The sequence below is a fragment of the Crinia signifera genome, chromosome 3 (genome assembly GCF_055691185.1).
Source record: "Crinia signifera chromosome 3, ASM5569118v1, whole genome shotgun sequence".
Classification (NCBI taxonomy): Eukaryota; Metazoa; Chordata; class Amphibia; order Anura; family Myobatrachidae; genus Crinia; species Crinia signifera.
In genome coordinates this window covers 96410983-96432157 of record NC_139219.1, presented here as the reverse complement: position 1 = coordinate 96432157, position 21175 = coordinate 96410983, and the positions used below count along the sequence as shown (strand labels likewise).

Here is a 21175-nt window from a genome sequence, read left to right as displayed (position 1 = left end):
CTCGGTGGCTCGCTACGCTCGCCACACTATAGAAAATCAACTCTACGCCGACGTGGATAGTGGGGGTATGAAAAGGTTGGTAGGATGCGTTCCGCTGTGCTCGCCACGCTTCGGGGTGGCATGGATAGTGGAGGGGTGCCTAAATCCCATTGGATGTCATACAAGTGTATAGTACATTAAATGGCATCACACCCTATAGAGAGCAGTGAATAAATTACATAGGAAAATCGCATCACATTGCATTACATACGATGCAATGTGATTTCACTACAGTGCCGCATGTATGCATATTGGGCGCCCGACCCATATAATAAATACAATACATAAACACATACATGCATGACTATGGACCTTATTCTGGTCCGTTCGTATTGGACCCTTCGTTCGCACGGGCCGATGTTACCTCAGAGTAACCTTAGATGTGCGTGGGCTTTCGTCATCACACCTCAGCGAAACAACTATTCCATTTGCTCAAAATGTTGCCCTACTTTTGTTCAGCTCTACAGAAACCCATATATATATATATATATATATAATATATATATATATGTAAGTTGCTCTTATAATGACCACAGTGCACTTACCTTCCCTAGTCCGGGATTATCTTTCACTTTATTCACAGCCCTTAGTAAACATGGTGGTGCAGGCGGAGGACAAGTCTGTAGAATCCCACAGAAGCTTGTGGAGAAAAGTGGGGGCTCTGACACCAGTGAAGGAGCTGTCCTCTGCTTCTTCTTTTTGGAAGACAGATTTAATTTCTCAGCAGCCCTGTAAGAATTAGTAAGAATAGTCAGATCGAATCTATGAAGTGAGGTACAAGATTTACTCAGTAATTTCAATGTGTCAGCAATGAGCAATTAAAAGCAGTGATACAGTAATTAGTGCTTTCTAGCTGGAAACTCATCAGTTTACTACTTTTCCTCCCTGTATGACCTGACACACTAGAGTTCCAAGCTATTCCTTTCTACATGCCAGCACACATATTCCCTAGATAATCTCTATAACTGTAACTCATGGCGTTGTGACATTAAATAATTATTTTTGTAAAAATGGAAACGTCATAAAAAATAATTCATTTTCAAGTAACCAGGTTTTGTTCTTTTTCTGAAATCAAGCATTTACATCTGACATTTTCTTACCATAGCACAGACAGTGAAGAAACAGAGAAAGTCATATTTTATATTTTAAAACCCAAAGGCAGTTTCTCCTTTTCTGACAGCATTAACCTTTTGTATGGTATTCAAACATGATACATTTGATTCAATACGTGCACCACATACAGTAGCAAGCCTCCACTATTATATGTATAAACAGGGCCGCCAATAGGGGGGTGCTGTGGGTACAGCTATCCTGGGCCCAGCTTCTGGAAGGGCCTGGGCAGCTCATTTTGCCCACCGCAAATCCCCTCCCCCCCCCCCCCCGACTGCCTCTACTGCGCTGCGCTCAGTGCGCTAAACAAAGGTGGTCCCGGCGTGCAGGCTTATTCAACTAAGGACACTGGTGGCCAATTGATTAATATGCTGCACCGGCCTTTGAGCCAATCAGAGTGGCTGCCGGTACGCAAGCTCTGATTGAGTTTAAGAAGCCAGGCTGCAGCTCAGCGGAAGAGGAGATGGGGGAGCAGGAGCTGGGGTACAGTAAGTCAAGTGAGATGGGGAGGACAGGGTCCGGACTCCCGTGCCCCAAAATTCCTGATGGCAGCCCGGTGTATAAAAAGCAACATGTTAAACCCACTTTAAAAACTGAACATGAGAAATGTTATGTGACAACTAAAATAACCAGGGCTTAATTAGTGCTAATAGTAAATGAAACCTCTTATTTTCTGTGTTTTATTAATCCTAAACTCTATAGATGGATACACACCATCCACAGGTATGACGAAGCGATACAGCATTTCGGTGTAATACTACTGTACATCACACTGCCATACACATTATACAGTCAGTTGTACATGTATCATCCCATTAGATGTGCAGCATAAACAATGGGACCATTCAATTTACAACAGCTGGGAGCGACGGATTGGGGGTACACACTATATGATGTTTAAGATATATTGTTCCGATCCAAGTCAGGCAACATATTGGACAATATACTGTATATGTATAGTACTTTTCCCACTCCCTTCAACGGCATCTAATTCTACAAGGTTTTCTGCCATCCGTTTACTGATGCAGCTAAGTTTGTATTACCTGTACTTGTTCTGTATTATTATTCCTTTGCATATTTATATACTCTGTAATTGGGCGCTGCAGATTACTTGTGGTACAATATAAATGAATGATGATAAGAATTGAAAAAAATCACCATTGTGATCATCGCTACTCTCAGCCTTTCTGCATAAGTTGAAGCTTACTTGGACTCACTGTCTGAAATAAACAGCTGGGTGCATCAAGTACCTGGGCTCAGCATGCCTACAAAACCAGGAGGACATGCACCTGTTTTGCAGAACGGTCCTGGTTGATGCCATTTTCCATCCCCCAAATGCTGCAGCATGTCAATCATGCTTCAATTAAGGGGGAGCTGCAAGCAATCACACAGGATACATCTTGCATATTGGGGTGATTCTGATTTGATCGCCCCCCATGTGCTCGCACGGGAAGCGATGTTTAGCGCTTGTGCTTGCGCATAAGCATTTATGCACATGTGCAGACACTTGGTGCAAGTGGGCATGGCAAATTGGTTATTTGTCATCCCATTCGCACCTAGCAGTGTGGCATGGGGCAGTGGCGACGGGCTGTGCCTATGGAAACGCCATTCAGTGGTAATTCAGTGATGATGCAGGTGTCGGGGGGGGGGGGGGGTGGGCAGATGTCCGTGCATCTTAAAAATCATTCGATGGTCAGCGACCATCAAAGGATTTCCTCCCCGCATGCAAGCTGCAAATGGATGTTTATGCTATATATCCATTCACACGCATGCTGGGGGACCTCGGCATGCAAGGTAGGACGACGTTCGTGTGGGTGGCATTTAAAGCATGCAGCTTTGCGCGTGAACCAGAATGAGGGCCATAGTGAGACCCAGAAACATCAGATTAGCAGTATGCACACCATCGGAAATGATGTACTAATCAGAATCAGCATCCAGATGGCTGACAGAAAATGTCTAGTCAATATTTTGACACCACATGGTCGACATACTAGCAAAATGTAGACAAGGCAATGGTCGACACTTGGAAGGTACTGTAGGCGTGAGTTTTTCAAAACAATATAAAAATGAACTTTTTTATACTGTACTTGAACATCCACATGGAGTCCTATTGGGACTGAGCCATGTGACATATGCGGTACTCTTATTGGGGGTCTACACAGGTGTCGACATTGTCACAATTTTTTTTAAACAATCATGTGTTGACCTTTTCAGGGTATATTTTGAATCAGGCTCATAATCCTTTACATACAGATAGTGGTAGATGCTCAATTAGTTCTGTAGCATTTCCCATAATCCTTTACAATGGGTAATAAATAATGAAGTGGTCCAGAGACACATTGAAGGTAGCCAAACAATGGGCCTTATTCTGGTTCACTCTCAGAGGCAAAATCCTTCTCAAATGGACAAAACCATGAGCACTGCAGGTGGGGCAGATATGACATGTGCAGAGAGAATTAGATTTGGGTGAGATCTATATTGCAGTGTAGAAATAAAGCAGTCAGTATTTTCCCTGCACAGAAACAAAATAACTCACCCAAATCTAATTCTCTCTGCACATGTTACATCTGCCCCACCTGCAGTTCACATGGTTTTGTCCATTTGAGAAGGAATTTGCCTCTGAGAGTGAACCATAATAAGGCCCAATATCAGCCTCCCAGCATGGAGGATGTCAGTCTTCAGAGTACCAATGCTGGCATCCCAACGGGATACGGTCATTAGGTCTACAACAACTAGGTCGACACCACTAGGACGACATGCAGCAAGGTCGACATGGGTTAAGGTCGACATGGGTCAAGGTCGAGCTCAACATTACATTAGGTCGACACAAGCATGAGGTTAACATGGGCTATGTCGACAGTCAAAAAGTCGACATGGGGTTTTCATTGATTTGAGCTGACATGTGCAGAGAGGCGGTATTTCATGCCCTACCATCCATTAGGGCGTGGTGGGAGAATAAAATAGTGTGCCGAGCATAGCGAGGCACCGTGCCCAAAGCATGGCGAGTGAAGCGAGCGATGCGAGGGGATGCGGTGCACTTCAAACTGTGTCCATGTCGACTGTTTCCACAAGACAGAACCATAATTAGAGGTTGGCCAGAGTGGCACTCATCAGAGGTACTGGCTGAGAAATTTACCATAAGGACCACTAAGTCCATTGTCCCACTTCATTCTAATGCATTTGAGCCCTTAGCTACAGTACTGCTAGAATGTAACTACTGTAGATTACTGAGTAAGTGTAATAATCTGAAGAAGAGCATTGTGCAAAAACACAATAGTTGCTCTTGTTGCATCCCATAAATAGTTCAATCTAACTGGTTATATCACTATTAGTGTGTACGCAGCTCTGGTCATCCTGTTCTGTAGTGATGCCGGATGGCTCTTATCCTGAGACATGGGGCTTCTTTCTACATCTCCCCCACAGTCTTAAAACATTGAGCTTGTATCCTAAAATGTAAAGTTAGTGATACACCTTTAATGTAACGTAGAACACTGTACCCCGCTGACTGACAAGCCCAACCCCCCCCCCCCCCCCCCATCTCCATACACAGCAGACTACTTGTAACCAGTAATATATACTAAGAGCATTTGGAACCGAAGAGGGAGACACAAAGAGAGTCCTGCCCCAGGATGTAAGAGACTGCTGCTATTCTTGCATGTGTCATGATGATAGATTTTATTTTTCCATGTGTATTTAGAGTTTATTATACATGTCTCAGCTCCTGTCTGACATTTTTCAAACACAGTCTTTGACATGACAGGTAGGAGCTGATTGGCTGGCTGTTTATCACTCTCCATTGTATCACTCTTTGAAGCTTACAGAATCCATACCTCCCAACAGTCCCGATTCAGCGGGACAGTCCCGATTATCAGGGCCTGTCCCGCTGTCCCTCCTGTGGCCGGCAGTGTCCCGCGGTGAGGGGGGGGCTGTTGGGAGTCCCCCCTGTCGGCTGCTAAGCAGCGGGGAATAAACGCTGTGCACATGTGCACAGCGTCTATTCCCGCAGCCAGGGGGCTGGGGGCATGGCTAGAGGCTCACAGAGCCTCTGGGTCATGCCCCCATAGCGGCAAAATGGGGGAGTGGCCTTGCGGGAGAGACGCGAGTATAGGCCACGCCCCCAAAGTTTTCGGCGCACCTGCGGCGAGCAGCAACTACGTCCCGCCTCCGGCTCGGCCAAAGTTGGGAGGTCTGCGAATCTGGCCCTCAGTCTGCACATGTGACAACTGAATGAGGCTTCTTGCGCTTTCTGTTGCCAATCACTGCCCTGAGTAAGCTCAGTCTGTAAGACCACTTCATACAATCAGTATCATTTCTCAATGCAAATGAGTATACAGTAATTGCATTTTGCATAAAGGTTTGTTAAATTTACTGTTAGTGCCTTATATAATGTCAAATAATTTTATAGCATTGAACAATAACAGATAATGCCATAGCTAATCTCAAAGTCAGTTGTGCAATATATACTGAAAACTGTGATGTTTCCGACCGCTGCAGCACATTTCTCATTTACATACTTCTATTTGTCCTCATCTACTTTTCAGTTTAATTCTGCATATAAATTAGAATAAATCATCAACCTGATTTTCACCACATGTGGGATTAATATCTACTGTACTGGAAACGGTATATTTTATCCCATTCTTTATACAGCTGTAGATTAGTATTACACTTGCATTTGTGCAGAGCTAAATTGTATATTTCTCTGAAAAAGGATCATTTTAAAGCTAAAAGTGCTAACAAAAAGGAAAGCGGTTTTATTATCAGCCCACACTATAACATTTATCATTTTAAACCTTATGCTTTCTAAACACATCTGTAAAACTTGGAGCTCAAACGTATAGTACTTGGAACTGTGACAACTACATATATGAATACAAATGTAATTGGAAAGATTGGAACTATTTTGGGATGACAGGCACATAACTACAGGTTGAGTATCCCTTATCCAAAATGCTCGGGACCAGAAGAATTTTGGATAATGGATTTTTCCGTATTTCAGAATATTTTTATATTTCAATGATGCATCATTAGGTATCTTGCATTTATGTTGTACAAACACATCAAACACATGCAATACACACAAATATATTGTATTTGTGCATAAAGCAAAGTTTCAAAACATGAAACAAAGTTTGTGTACTATCTCAGGCTCTGAATTTGAATGGCAAGCAATCATTTCCTTGCACATATTTAGAGCCAGTTACATATCATGTCCACAGTAGTGCCAGTTACATATCATGTCCCCAGTAGTGCCAGTTACATATCATGCCCCCAGTAGTGCCAGTTACATATCATTCCCCCAGTAGTGCCAGTTACATATCATTCCCCCAGTAGTACCAGTTACATATCATGCCCCCAGTAGTGCCAGTTACATATCATGTCCTCAGTAGTACTGTTACAGTTGCCCCCAGTAGTGCCAGTTACATATCATGCCCCCAGTAGTGCCAGTTACATATCATGCCCCCTGTAGTGCCAGTTACATATCATGCCCACAGAAGTGCCAGTTACATATCATGCCCGCAGTAGTGCCAGTTACATATCATGCCCCCAGTAGTGCTGTTACAGATGTCCCCAGTAGTGCCAGTTACATATCATGCCCCCTGTAGTGCCAGTTACATATCATGCCCACATAAGTGCCAGTTACATATCATGCCCCCAGTATTGCCAGTTACATATCATACCCCCCAGTAGTACTGTTACAGATGCCCCATAAAAGTGCCAGTTACATATCATGTCCTCAGTAGTGCTGTTACAGATGTCCCCAGTAGTGCCAGTTACATATCATGCCCCCAGTAGTACTGTTACAGATGTCCCAAGTAGGTTTTTAGCAAGAAAAAACATTTTCCTTCACTTTCTGCAATGTATGGTTTTCGGAATAATTTGGATAACGGATATTTGGATAGGGGATACTCAACCTGTATAAGCATAGCAATATAGTGATATAGCAATAGTTATGCTGGGTACACACCAGGACGACTAGGGCCCGATCCCCTCAATCTAGATCCAATTCCGACCAATTGGATGTAGATTGTGTGGTGATTGGGCCCTTTTCTGTCCTGGTGTGGACCGATACCGATCCGATGCGCGGTCACGCGGGTTGGTCGGTCGTTATTGAGATCCTACCTGCTGCAGGTAGGATCTGAATGACGACCATACAGCCGGGTGCGGGTCGCCATCGGATCGGACCCGCTCACGGTGCACATTGTGAGCGGGTCGTGCCCCCCCCCGCGTCACCGTGAGCGGGTCGTCGTGGTGTGTACCCTGCATAAGTTATTGGGAAAACCTTTCACAAAGACAAGCAAGATCTATGATTTTATATTGTAATCATGTAAAGCAAAGTAACTGCATAAACTTGTGTGTGTACATCCGGCTTCCTAACGTGTTAACCAGCCCTTCTAGTGACACCATGCAGCGACTTAATAGTGCCAGGCATCTTTTTTGCAACTTCCTTCGCTAAATAGCATCTTATTTGCAAAACAGCAAAAAGCTGTAATGTTCCAGTTCTTATGCAGATACGGCCGTAGTCACAAACTTCATGACATGCCGCATCATTTTTATCAGCAAAAGCTGCTTGTGTGTCATATTTACTCGGTTTTGCTATATACTGAATAAAATGCCCGGCACTGCCTAGTCACAGTGAGCTCAAATATGTATAACGGAACTTGTATCACATGAAGGACAGATGTACTTGTATGTATGTGGACACATCTTTATATATATATATTAAAGTTATAGAATGTACAGTGTGATGATGACAAGACTGGCCCAACATGTAACCAATCAAATAGTTCATATGTTATAGAGAAATACCAACATGCAAACAATCAAAGCAATAGAATGTTACACATATAGCTTAACCAGCCTCTGATCAGAGCATTAGTTTCTTCACAACACAAAAATGAAATATAAATATATTGATCTGGGTGTGTGGGGGCTGTGTCTTTAAATGCCCCAGAAGCATAAACTACAGTCACCCTGAGTACCCTGATGGTTACTCAGGTGACTGATCCCAGTGGACTTTCTACTACATATGTCTTCTGCTGCTTTTACATATGTTCACCCAGCCACTGCGCACATAGACATCCATCTCTGAATCTAGCCCTGTTATTTTGATTCTTCCATACCATAAACCAGCCGCAATAAATCACTTGTTTAAAAAAAAAAAAAAAAAAAAAGCTGTGACCTATATGAACAAAATAAGTTTACTCACTGGGGGCCAGATGTACTAAGCTTGAAAAGTGCAGTGCACATGGTTTTAAAAAAAAATGCCCTGCAAAGGGTCCTCAGTATTCTCAGACAACCACAAGGTTGTGTGAGGCTCCTGGAACAAAACATATATAATACAAATGATTATTGCCCAAATTATAGTAATTAGTGCAATATATCAGCAAAAACAGCTGTACGTCGGTAAATCTGTTAGTCGAGCATTTACCAATTACTGGCCAGGTTGCCTAGTTACAAACTCACCAACAGTAAACAAGGCATCTTTATATTGTTCAATACAAGTTAAGAGTGAATGGAAATAAGGCATGCCCTGCTTTACCTGAATGACAGTTACCCACCGCTGCCATTTATTTGCAGATAGTGACAAATTAGGAAGTATATGGCAACTTCGGACACATTGAAGAATGTCTTCTTGAAGATTGCTTTGCCACTTGCATTAAGAGCCTGATGCTAAATTGCTACATGCATATTTTATGAAGTTATGATATTAAATTTGTACTTCAGCACTGATGGGACCAAATGATTACAACTACTGCAAGCAAAAGGAGATAAAACACACTTATGGAACAAGAGGCTGTATTTTTATTTTCAGAAAAACAAGTAATTTCCCATAATTACAAAATATAAATAGCAAACTTTCCATGCTAACCTATAAGAAGAACTACAGTATATTGTAAAGTCAGGTGGCGCACTAAGCTGCTACATGTCTTTTGTTATAGAGAAGCTTCAATTACATTCAGATGAAAAACAAGGTGTATAATTAGATTAAGCAGGCGTAAAGGCTATCTATTATAGGGAAACACAAGATAATACAATAACTACCAAATATAAAATAGAATGAAAACAAGTAATCAGTTACTCTGACGGTAGAAATAATTAAACCTTTAAAGTTATTAATGATGACTGTTTCCTATGTTATAAGGCACATACCAAATTAGGGAAATTTAGTTTATTATTATTATAAACCAGTGGTCAGGGAACTGGGGTAAATTACCCCAAATGGGGTAAAAATGAAATTCCTGGGGTAAATGGAAGGTCGCGCTGCCAACACACAGCTGGGCATGCAAATTAATCTATATGCATTCCCGGCAGTGTCTCAGCATGCGACCGCCCAGGAATTTAATTTCATTGCATAGAGAATCTATATATATATATATATATATATATATATTCTATATGCATGCCCAGCTGTGTGTGATACAGTATTGTAGTATACATAGACCTTTCGCAGTGCAGTGCGTCAGTCCCTTGTGTATAACATGCTTTCCTGCGTGATGCCCTAGACCCCGCCTCCAAGTCCGCCTGCTTTCTCAGTAGAGTCGACAAGTCTGTACTGCCGCTGTGCCGCAGACTTTCTTTGCACGGATATAGCCTCATGTCAAGGTATACCCATCTCTAGTCTAGGGGGAAAAAATGCACAGACTGCCATTATATCATCTTGAAATACTGACACTAATAGTTGCATGGACATCACATTATCAATGGCTATACCAATACACAGCCTGGCAGCCATTGATGATGATGATGAGGATTACCATGTATGGCTTTGCTTGGTACATATTTTGTACAACACACAGCCATACATAATAATCATCGTCATCAATAATGGCTGCCAGGCTGTGTACCGTACTTGCAGGATATATCATCAATTTCTGGGGGTACAGTGTGTACTACAATTATATGATTTCCGTCCTTTCAACTCAAGGGGGTAATGTTGGCGTATCTATCTATATATTGGGGTAAAAGGTAAAAAGTTCCTTGACCCCTACTATAGACAGAGCAGTAAACATGATTTCTTATTAAAAAGTATGTTCCCAACATAAACATGTAACTGCACTATGTAAGGCAGTGGTTCCCAAACTGTGTGCCTAGGCTCCCTGGGGTGCCTCAGGACACTTGCAGGGGTGCCTTGGGTTGGTGGACCAAGATCAATTCATATTTTTTTATGGTCATTGTACCAGGCAAAACCAGTGCTTGTGGCTGCCAATCATAATATGTGTGGACAAACAGAAGCAAATCCTGTCCCTCACCACATAACTGTGACCTATAAACACAATGCACTTAATTTAATATTTTGCTGAATTTCTGGATAAGAAGCATTTGGCCTAGGGGTGCCTTGAAAATATTTTGATGCTCTAGGGTGTCGTGATTCAAAAAAGTTTGGGAACCACTGATGTATGGCATTGGGATTCAGTGTAAGATCCTGTGGGTTGTAGGCCCAGGTGCATAAATATAATTTAGTCCCCCCCCCTATTCACATACTAAGTTCCAGCAGGGTTTGATTGCTGCTCAGTCGGTGTGATAACTTGATCACTGAATTATATCTCTCAGGTCACCTGTAACCAACCTTAGAAACCAAACAAAATAAACCACACCCACAATCTGCCTAAACAGTACCTGGATAAATTGTATGCATACTTATGTATAAAGCTCCTCCCATTTTCAATTAAATTGGGGACTTTCTAGCTCTGGGAATTATTATAGTATTACATAGGACATTTGTGACAATTGGTGTACAGGATAAAGTGCTAAGTATCATAGGAAACAGAAAATAGCTTTTTGGAATTTGAACGCTACAGTAAATGGACAGAATGTAATCAGATCTTTGTGTGATCTTAAAGTTACAAAAAAAATGACAGAAAAAAAGACCCAAGTAAAATAAAGTGCTATGGTTAATACAACTTCATTTAATCACTTTTCAGGGTAATTTCTCTCATGGATGGATGCAGTCATGTTCTATGTCAGGGCAAGTTTTCACCATACATGGTTAACATGATTCTATTTTCAGTTCTATATCATCCATCAGGTTTTGTATCACTTAATCTATCATTTACCTGCCTATCACAATTGTATGCACTAATGAAGCAGAAAACATCCACAGGTGTGATTCATTACCAATTCACATGATGCAAAACTGAAGAAGTGTGCTCTTGTACTAGCACTCTGCAAAATGGCCTTATATGTATATAATAGTATAATACTGTCATATTTATAGAAACACATTTGAAACCCATCAACTCCTGCTTCATACCACATAATGATATCTTCCGCAACCCATCAACTTTTGCTTCATCCAACATTCTGGGGGGTATTCAATGTGCCGCCGCTATTTCCGACGGGGGAAATAGTGGTGGCTCCCTATTCAATGCTGTCTTTAGCAGGCCCTACATGGCCCATAGAATCAGTAAGTTAAACCTCACTACAAAATTGCCAAAGCAGCTGTCTTACCAATATATTGATAAATAGTGACAGAGGACCATTTATTCTAAGCCCCCGAACAAAGTTTCATCTGAATTCCCATTTATGTTAAAAATTTGCATATTTAGAAAGGACAGATACTCACAATATTACTCTAAACGTTTAAAAAAGATTTTAACTTATTTTAAAATCCATTCAAATATATAAAATCCTATGTTTTATTCCAATAGTAAAAAATCTAATAATAAACAAGAATCAAAGCTTTATTTTGTGGTGATGTTATTACAATCCTTGCTATTTAACTGAGCAGTGAACCAGCGGAGAGCTCTCAGATAGTATCACATCCAAAATAAGGTTCAGAATCAAGATACATCTTTCATTACATTGCTGTATCCACTAGGGAGTCCAGTTCTCCGCGAGACACAGAAAATCCAACAAAATGTGAGCACAAGATGCTGCTCTCTGTCACAGTGACCAATACAATGAGATGCAGCTGTCACATTCATTTTGTTAGAAATAAATTAGTATGCCAGGCATGACTGTACTCTGCACTATGAAAAGCTAGTAGCATAGATATATAAGTTTGTTTGTTATAAAGAGACTGATCCAGAGTTGTACGATATTGCCGATGTTCACTCAATGATTAAACTGCGCATATGCAATGATCATACTGAGGTGAGTGTTTGCAAAATGTTGCGCATCTCATGGCTGTTTATCAGGTCGTGGAGGTCGTTTATCTGTTGTAAGCTTGTACGTAGAAAAACAATGGCGCCTCTGTCACTATTCTGTGTCCAGTCTGCGTAGTCATAGACCAACCCTTAGCTCTGATGTTCCCCTCATTTGCATATAAACTGATAATATGTACGCAAATGAGTTTGAGATGACTCCGGTGGGCATCTGTTGTCATCCTGGCCAGCAGCTTTACTTGCTTACATTAGTAGCTCTATAGCCTAGAAAATTGCAATTGCATTTGTGTACAACTCTGAATCAGGCCCATTCTGTATTATACATAGTTACATAGACCTTATACATTACAGAGGACATGAGTAGAACTCCAGGTAAGGGGGAAACACATTGCGTCTTCCTTGTACAATCTTTAGTTTGTGATTTGTATTCTGTGGAATCCATGGAAGAAGTGGAATCCAGATTGGATTTGCTAACAAGCCACAATGCTGGGAGACGGTCCTTCCCACAGATAATTGAAACCACTTTAGATTTTTGACAAATCAGCTCTATGTTCACAGGTGAAAAAAATAAAATGTTTAAAGAAAAACACACCATACCATTACCATGGGAATGCTCATCTTTTGCATGGGAATGCCCATGAAACGCTGGATGCGACTATCCACCACCACCGCATGCCCCCTGGGCACAGACAGTATGTCCGCTGTGGCCGCACGCACCCGGCATATGCACATGCGCAGAAGTGACCCTGTGCATGTGCATACCAGAGTAACCCCCACTGTCCATTATCAGAAAGCTCTGTCTTATTTGCAGGTCAGAAGCCCTCCAACATGGTAATGACCCAAAACATACAGCTGAATGGACAAATAAAACAACAACAACAACAACAAAAACCCCAAAAACCTACTGAAGTATACCATGGCCATCTACATGTATGATCCCTGATCTGAATCAAACATCTATGGAAAGAACTGAAACATGAAGTCTGAAGAAGGCAACAATTACACCTGAGATAGCTGGAATAGTTTGCTCAGAAAGAGTGGGACAAACTGCCTACTAACAAAAGTATTATTGTGAGCTACATAAATTGCTTGATCAAATAAAAACTCATATTTCAATGAAAAATGGAATAAACAATAATGCATAGCAAATACCTTTGTCACATTCAAATTATGGGGGGCATTCAATCCCCCGCCAGCTCGACAGTCGTGACCCGGGATTGAATATGCCCCCGAGAAAAATATGGGTTCTTTTCTCAGTGGATGGCACCAACAAAGAATGGGTGCTATTTAGAAGGAGGTTACCACTGTAGATAACAAATATATCTGAAGTGGACCGTCTATTTTTAATTGTATAATCATTCCCCACAGCTTTCAATAAGGACTGCTTAAATAGGTTCTTTAGCTTTTTAAAGCTTGCAGTAGCTCCATTAGTTAACACCATTCATGGTGGAACCCATCACAGACTGTAGGCTACTTTTTCGACAGTACTTGCACATATGATTGGGCAAGCTGCTTCCCAACTTGGAAGAAAAATAATCATTTTACCTATCACTCTTGGGAAAGCTTGTACTGGATCAACCAACCTGGTAAGAGAATTTAGATCAATTTGTTCAAAAAACTATTTATTTTCATGACTTAAAGCTTCTCAGTATACGACTACTATTGTAATATGTAATACTACATTGAGATAGAGAAGATACTGTATAAAATAAATGCCTTGGAAAATGCTGGGAGTTCCTGGGCGATGACTGGGAGCTGGCTATTAAGGCACACAAAAATGATCTGTTTTATGGGTGTATAATGGAAACATCATCATTCACATTGAAGGACATAGATAAAATATGGCTGTTGTGACTGATTGTGGTGTATAGAAATGTACCAGGTCCTAATACAGCAGCTCCAGATGCTCAAAGTGGGTATCTCAGTCCGTTTCACATTCATACACACAGGTGTATTACACCTTAGGGCTTTGTAGTGCCATTTGCATAAATCTGAAGATTAACGATGCAGCAGAAGCTTCGGTGTCCACTTCTGAATCAGGCCCTGTGTGTCTCTATATATAGCTCATATCTATCTATCTTCTAATAAAAGAATGTCTGCATAATATATTAGTAAGTTAGTAAGCACAGTACTTTATATTATTTAGTTGTCAAAAAATCTCTTGTTAATGCAGAACCCAGAATAGAAATGAATCTCCAACAGAATGATGGTGACATGTTCCTGAATGGGAATAATGTGTACTACACAGAGGTAATAAATCATCAAAAAGTGTGGCCAAATAGATTATTTTGAAGTATGTCTGCCACTTCCATTTGCATTAAAATCAAATATATAAAACTTTCCTTTCCTTTTAGCATAAGAGAGTCTGAATTAGGCCCTCAGTCATTTTCCATTCACTGCCAATTACCCCTGAAGAGAAGCTATGGGGTTATTCAGACTTGATCGCTGGGCTGCAAATTCACAGGTTGGGCAATAGTCGAAGAACTCTGCGTGTGTACGGCTTGCAGAACACATGTGTGAGGCCATTCTGCGATAAAATCTAGCGTCTTCTTTGACCACTGGCCCTACGCAAGTTGATTGACAGGAAGCCTGTGTTTGGGGGTGGTAATCGGTCATTTTCTGGGAGTGTCAGGGAAAATGTAGACATGCCCAAGCATTTTCAGGAATGGCATGTGAACTCAGGTACAGACCCCATCAGCCTGTTTCCATCGCACCATATGAGCAAGTCCTGGGTTACGTACAGACTACTCACACTGGAAAAATAATTTGATGTTGAGTGAGTTGCGAAGGGATTTTCAGCTGATCGCTGACCTGCGATATTTTTCCAACCCGTTCGCAGCCTTGCAGAAATTTCACTCCAGTAGCACACGCAGGGGGGGTTTCTGAGCACCCAGAAACCCCCCTTTGGAGTCTAAGGGCCTAATCTAAAAGCTGAGGGTCCCCTCTTTCCATAGGTACAAGAATTTTACAAATCGGCCCTTGGGAACCGGAGATATCTGACTTCATAGCAGTGGTCCCCATCCAAGCCTGTTAATTGCTATTCCCAGTCAGATATTTCAGGTTCTTTCTGACTTAGAGATTTTCTGAGGGTATATTCCAAAACCTGGGACTCACCCCCTTTGATGCCTAGTAGCTTGTCTCTACTGTTCCCAGAACCAGAGATATCACCCTTCCAGCAGCTGGTTACTGCTCCAGCTCCACACACCTGGTATGTAGTTTTATATTCTCATTGGCAGATTGCTCTGCCTCCTGAACTCTGATCCCCTAGTCCCCAGTACTATTTGGTAGGTGGGATTCTCTAGTTTTTAATTCCATTAAAATCTTAGAAATCAATTTCTGGGAACTGGAGATATCTGCAGTCAAGCAAGCTGTCCTCCCACCAGAAAATTATGAATAATAAGCCCACTCCACTATACACCCCTCCTCTGCGTATTAAACATCCTCTACCACCCTGGAAGTTATGTATCATGGCCCCTTCATTCAGCCCAATGCCCCCTTCTCCCACCATCTGTGCAGTAAAGGGGTGATAAGTGGAAATGACTGATCCAGGCCCTAAATGCTGAGCGGGACATCAAAGCTTCCCCCACCCGTACCGCTGGAGGATCGGTAGGGGCCCCAATACATTGCTATGCCCAGGGGTCTACACTGCTGTTGCCGCCCCTGTATGTATAATACTTTAACTGACCCGGCATATACTGGGTCACCTAAGTGTCCATCTCTGTGCTTTGCTCCGCCCCTCTGGAAACCCCCTTCTGAAAATCCTGCGTTTGCCACTGCACTCTGGCGTGGAAGATTGAAGGTCTCTAAATATTAGCAGAGAACAAATCAGCCTTGAATGTTATGATTCAGTAATGTTAAGTCAGGTAATGGAGAATAAAAAATATCTCATAAGTTATTGACTGATTTTGATTACACCAATGACATTTAAAAAAGGCAGCCTGAAATCCTCACCTCCTTCCACCAAGTTTCTGCAGATAAACACTTTATTCTCCTCTCACCACTAAGCACAATGGGCAGATGCAGTAAGCTTCAAACACTGATAAAGTGGAGTGTGCTAGACCAGCAGCCAAAAAGCTCCTAACTCCCATTTTTCAAACCCAGCCAGTAACATGACAGGAGCAGATTGGCTGGTGGTTTTATCACTTTATCAGAATGATGGGAAGAAAAAGGTGCCATGGATTGGCTCATTATCTGAAGCATAACAAATTATCTGTAAAACACATTGTAGGCAGTGACATGGGCATACATGGCTTCCAATGGCACAGAGTCACTAGTGCTTATTGACAATGTGACGGAGGGACAGGAACAGATGGCTAAACTCTGTAGAGTATAAGGATATATTATTTATTCAGATTCTGCAGAAGCAATCCAGGAGCTTTGTAAGGGTAAGTGGATTAGACCAGGCCAATCACTGATCTCAGCCTGATCGAGCATGTATTTTTCACTTGATGAAGAGAAGACTAAAGGCAGAAAGACCCACGAGCCACTTAAGACAGCTGCAGTAAAGCTTTGGCATAACATAACAAATGGGAAAACTTAGCATTTGGTGATGTCCATGGATTCCAGACATTGGAAAGTATACTTGACAAAGTAATACAAATTATAATTGTATTTATAATTATGCTAATTTGTCCAATTACATCTGAGCCCCCGATAATAAGAGACTGCATACATAAATATTACATTTCGGGAGTCCCTGGTCATCTTCTTTCTCTTAAAGGTGACACTTTATTCAGGCCGTACAAGAATTGGAATAAATTCTGTATTCTTCCTGTCCATGGTCCTTCCTCTCCTGTTGAGGCTGTGATCACTCCCTTGGAATGGACTTCCTAGTTTTAATATTTGTCCCACTTAATGTTCATTTATTATTTTTTTTACTTTTTCCCGAGTCCTGATTAATGTGGCAAACAGTAATAACGCTGCAAACCTCCCCCTTCAATAGCAGATGTGGCTACTAGCTTCCACTGTGCTCCCTCTTCCTTTTCCCACCTGTCGGCTGCCAAGATGGCTGTGTCTCCCCAAACCCCCAAACAGGCGTCACAAACACCCAGGATATTGTGACCCTGCAGCCAGAGGCTGGGTGCACAGGACATAGTATGAAATGGAGCTACCACGGTAACAACCACAGGAACAAAAGCCTGCTGGGGTCCACTCACAGGAAAGGGGTAGGCCATGGCTGGACTGCTTCCCCACTGTGTGGTTTAAGGTGATCCCCCATATCTGCAGGCTAAATGTGTCATACAATAGTTTATGTCAGCACTTCAAATATTAATTTCTGATTAATGTCGCTGAAATGAAATGCCAGTCATCTCGTGCTTTCTTTCAATAAATTCCAAATCCATTGTGGTGGTGTACAAAGCCAAAATTATAAAAATGGCGTCACTGTCCAAATAGGACCTAACTGTATGCAAAATACATAACGGTTGCTTTTAGACTAAGACTAATACAGGACAGCGAGTATCATAGAAAATAAATCTCTAAAAATAAATTCTTTAAACTTTGTATCTTAATATGGCCCACCAAATAATCAACCAGAGCTACAAGCAGAAACGTACTGCAGGTCAAGGGTTAAATAAACCGTACAAGGGGGAGTTTAAAACTGTGTTCCACATATCATAAATTCAGCATAATAACATACTATCCAACTGTGTATTTATATAATACCATGAATAAAGATATATAATATAGACAGAATCATCAGGTATACACATGTAACTTTTGATCCATGTCTCTCTCTCTCTCTCTCTCTCTCTCTCTCTCTCTCTATATATATATATATATATATATATATATATATATATAAAATGTACTTTGTGATGTCACTGAAAAGAAATGTTTCACAGCTTCAAAGAGAAAGTGTTCTATAAACATTACTTTATAAAATGTAAGGCTGGAGGAATGTTAATTTAATTTTTATGTGAGTACCACTGAACTGTAGAATCATGATCCTTTCAAGACTTTACGCAAGCTAACTCAATTTAAATTTATAACATTATCAAGAACATAGTCCACATTACATTTCTTGACATTTTTATTTTAGTCATTCAAAATAAAGTTAAGGCAGTTAAAGTTTGTTATTGCTTAAAAAATGTTCTGCCCACTGACTGTTATTAAGCTGAAGAAGCCTAATAACCGATCCTTAATAAAGCTATAAAGTCACTCATGGTTTACATGCTGCCCCTTCTAATGGAAAAATAGGAGCTACTTTATATTAACCCTATCAGTTACTGAAGGAAAGCAGGGGATGAAAGGCATTTCAGTTTAGTGACATTAATCAGAATTTATGAACTGCAAAATGACATCCAGTTTAAATAGTGGAAACTAAATTATGATATGCAGATCTGTCATATAGAGGGCCAGATGTATCAAGGGTACTCTTTACCTAGAACGGCGCCCGCGATTAGCATCGCGGGCGTCGGGGGTAAAAAATCGCGGGCATCGCGGGTACATTAAAAACGGGTGTGACGCGATGCCCGCGATTTTCCCATAGGGATCAATGTTAAAAGTCAGTTTGGACGCGATTTTAGTGTTAAATGCCTCAATGCCCGCGATTTTTACATAGGAAACAATGTTAAATGGGCCACAGAGCCCTAATAGTCCCCCTGAAGTCTTAAATGGCCCCCACAATTTTTAACGCCACCCCACGATCAACGTGAACCCGAAGCGTGGCGAGCGCAGCGAGCCAGCGAGGGCGGCGGTACGCGTCCTCCGACCTTTTCATACCCCCACTATCCACGTCGGCGTGGAGTTGAGAATAGAATAGTGTGGCGAGCGCAGCGAGCCACCGAGCCCGAAGCGTGGCGAGCGCAGCGAGCCCCGCGAGGGGACGCGGATACCTTCACAGTTATATGCGTCCCCTCGCGGGCTTCACAGGTGTCCGTGGCGACGCAGACACCTGTGAAGCCCGCGAGGGGACGCGTTTACCTGTGAAGGTATCCGGGCTCGGTGGCTCGCTGTGCTCGCCACACTATTCTATTCTCAACTCCACGCCGACGTGGATAGTGGGGGTATGAAAAGGTCGGAGGACGCGTACCGCTGCGCTCGCCACGCTTCGGGTTGACGTTGATCGTGGGGTGCCGTTAAAAATTGTGGGGGCCATTTCAGACTTCAGGGGGACTATTAGGGCTCTGTGGCACATTTAACATTGTTTCCTATGGAAAAATCGCGGGCATTGAGGCATTTAACACTAAAATCGCGTCCAATCTGACTTTTAACATTGATCCCTATGGGAAATCGCGGCCATCGCGGGCATCGCATCGCACCCGTTTTTTAGTGCATTCGATGGTCACGATGGTCGCGATGGGCGCCGTTCTAGGTAAAGAGTACCGTATCAAGCTTCAAAAAGTGATAAAATGGAGAGTGACAATCAGCCAGCCAATCAGCTCCTAACTGCCAGGTTACAGGCTGGGTTTTAAAAATGAGAGGTGATTGGCTGGTTGTTTATCACTTTATCACTTTTGAAGCTTGATATATCTGTCCCAGAGTCTTTAAAGTCCCCCAGAAAAATTGAGAATTGCGTCATGGAAATAACCTTGAGTTGCCAGGTTTTCTACCTTATGTCATGCTCTCATGGGCCCTTATTCTGGTCGGTGCGGATATATCGGCGTGCGTTCGGCCCGCCGATGTTTTGTGTCTGCGCATGTGCAGAGGCGTCTCTGCGCATGTGCGAGCGGGGCGTACGGCCAAATCCCGCATGATATGTGCACACTCCGAACAGGGGGTGGAGAGGGGCGTGAAGGGCTATTTGGGCTCATTACCATATGCATACGCCCCGCGTTTCATGGGCGTTCCCATGCAAACGCTGGGCGTACGTATGGTAATGCGGCCGTGACGCACGTGTAGGGGGCGGACATATGACATCGCCGGATGTCAGCTGCCCGCCCAGATCCCTGCTTTTGCACGGAAAAATGTCCGTGTGGTCAGAGGTTGCGGGAGCTGGTGGACCACTCGGTCCTGCATTCGATGGTCTGCGACCATCGAATGATGGGGGAGGTTCCCTGAGATGGAGGAGGCGTATTCCGTGAAAAATACACGTGCGGTCCGTTCGGCCAGCTTCTTACCGCGTACGGACGGAGTTGGCGATCCGTATGGAAGGCGGGGTTTCGCACGCACGGTCCTGGCCGCATAATCGGATCCGGCCGCACCGATCAGAATAAGGGCCATAGAAACAATTCTGAAGTGATCCATGCATCATGATCCCAGAGCTTTGTGTACCTGAGACCAGCAGTTCCTGTTTAGCTAGCCCCTGTTTTTGTACTTGTAGATCCTTGATGTATTACAGTCCCTGCCTAGTTCCTGTTCACATCTAATCCTCTGCAAGCTGTGTATATGTAAAGCTAGAGAAACAAATACTCCATTACACTGATTATTGTGCTCATATACCTAATCTAGCTGCTCCCCATTCTTGATTCATTGTTTGAGTTCCTCAACCTCGACTTTGAATTCCACATTGGCTCCATTGCCCCAGGATGCGTTCCTTTTTTTGTCTTTGGTTTAGCCTTTGGTTTGTGGCTTCGGACTCTGGGTTGTCTATCTGTGGCTTGCACTCTGCTTATACTCTTTCATTTAGAGCATCTGAGATCCAAAACGTGAATTTACAGCACTACAGCTCATCAGCTGCAATTCATGTGACACCTGCACTGTTGAAAACTTTGGTCACCCCTTTCAAAATTCACTGGCTGTAAATTTCCCTCATAGTTCCAAGTTAAGATATAAGATTTAAGTTGACCTCAGCGATCCCGTGGGTTGATGATATTGTGCATACACACTGAACAATATTGTTAACTATATCAGCAATTCTGTGTGTGGACGATGTTGTGCATACACATTGAACGATACCTATAATGGCCACAGCTTAGAATTTAATTTCACCTAAGTAGTGTAAAAGGGATCCTATCCCAAAATGTTTTGTTCTTGTC

At 42.4% G+C, this 21175-nt stretch overlaps 1 protein-coding gene across 3 annotated transcripts in view; it reads right to left on the bottom strand.

The window, feature by feature from the left end:
- The window catches only part of KIF26B (kinesin family member 26B), a 345725-nt gene that overhangs the window by 129081 nt on the left and 195469 nt on the right, over positions 1 to 21175 (bottom strand). For all 3 annotated transcript variants that reach the window (XM_083176235.1, XM_083176236.1, XM_083176237.1), the window contains one exon: positions 585 to 768. In XM_083176235.1, coding sequence (XP_083032361.1) covers positions 585 to 768 — 184 coding nt within the window. The remainder of the gene's footprint in view (positions 1 to 584; positions 769 to 21175) is intronic.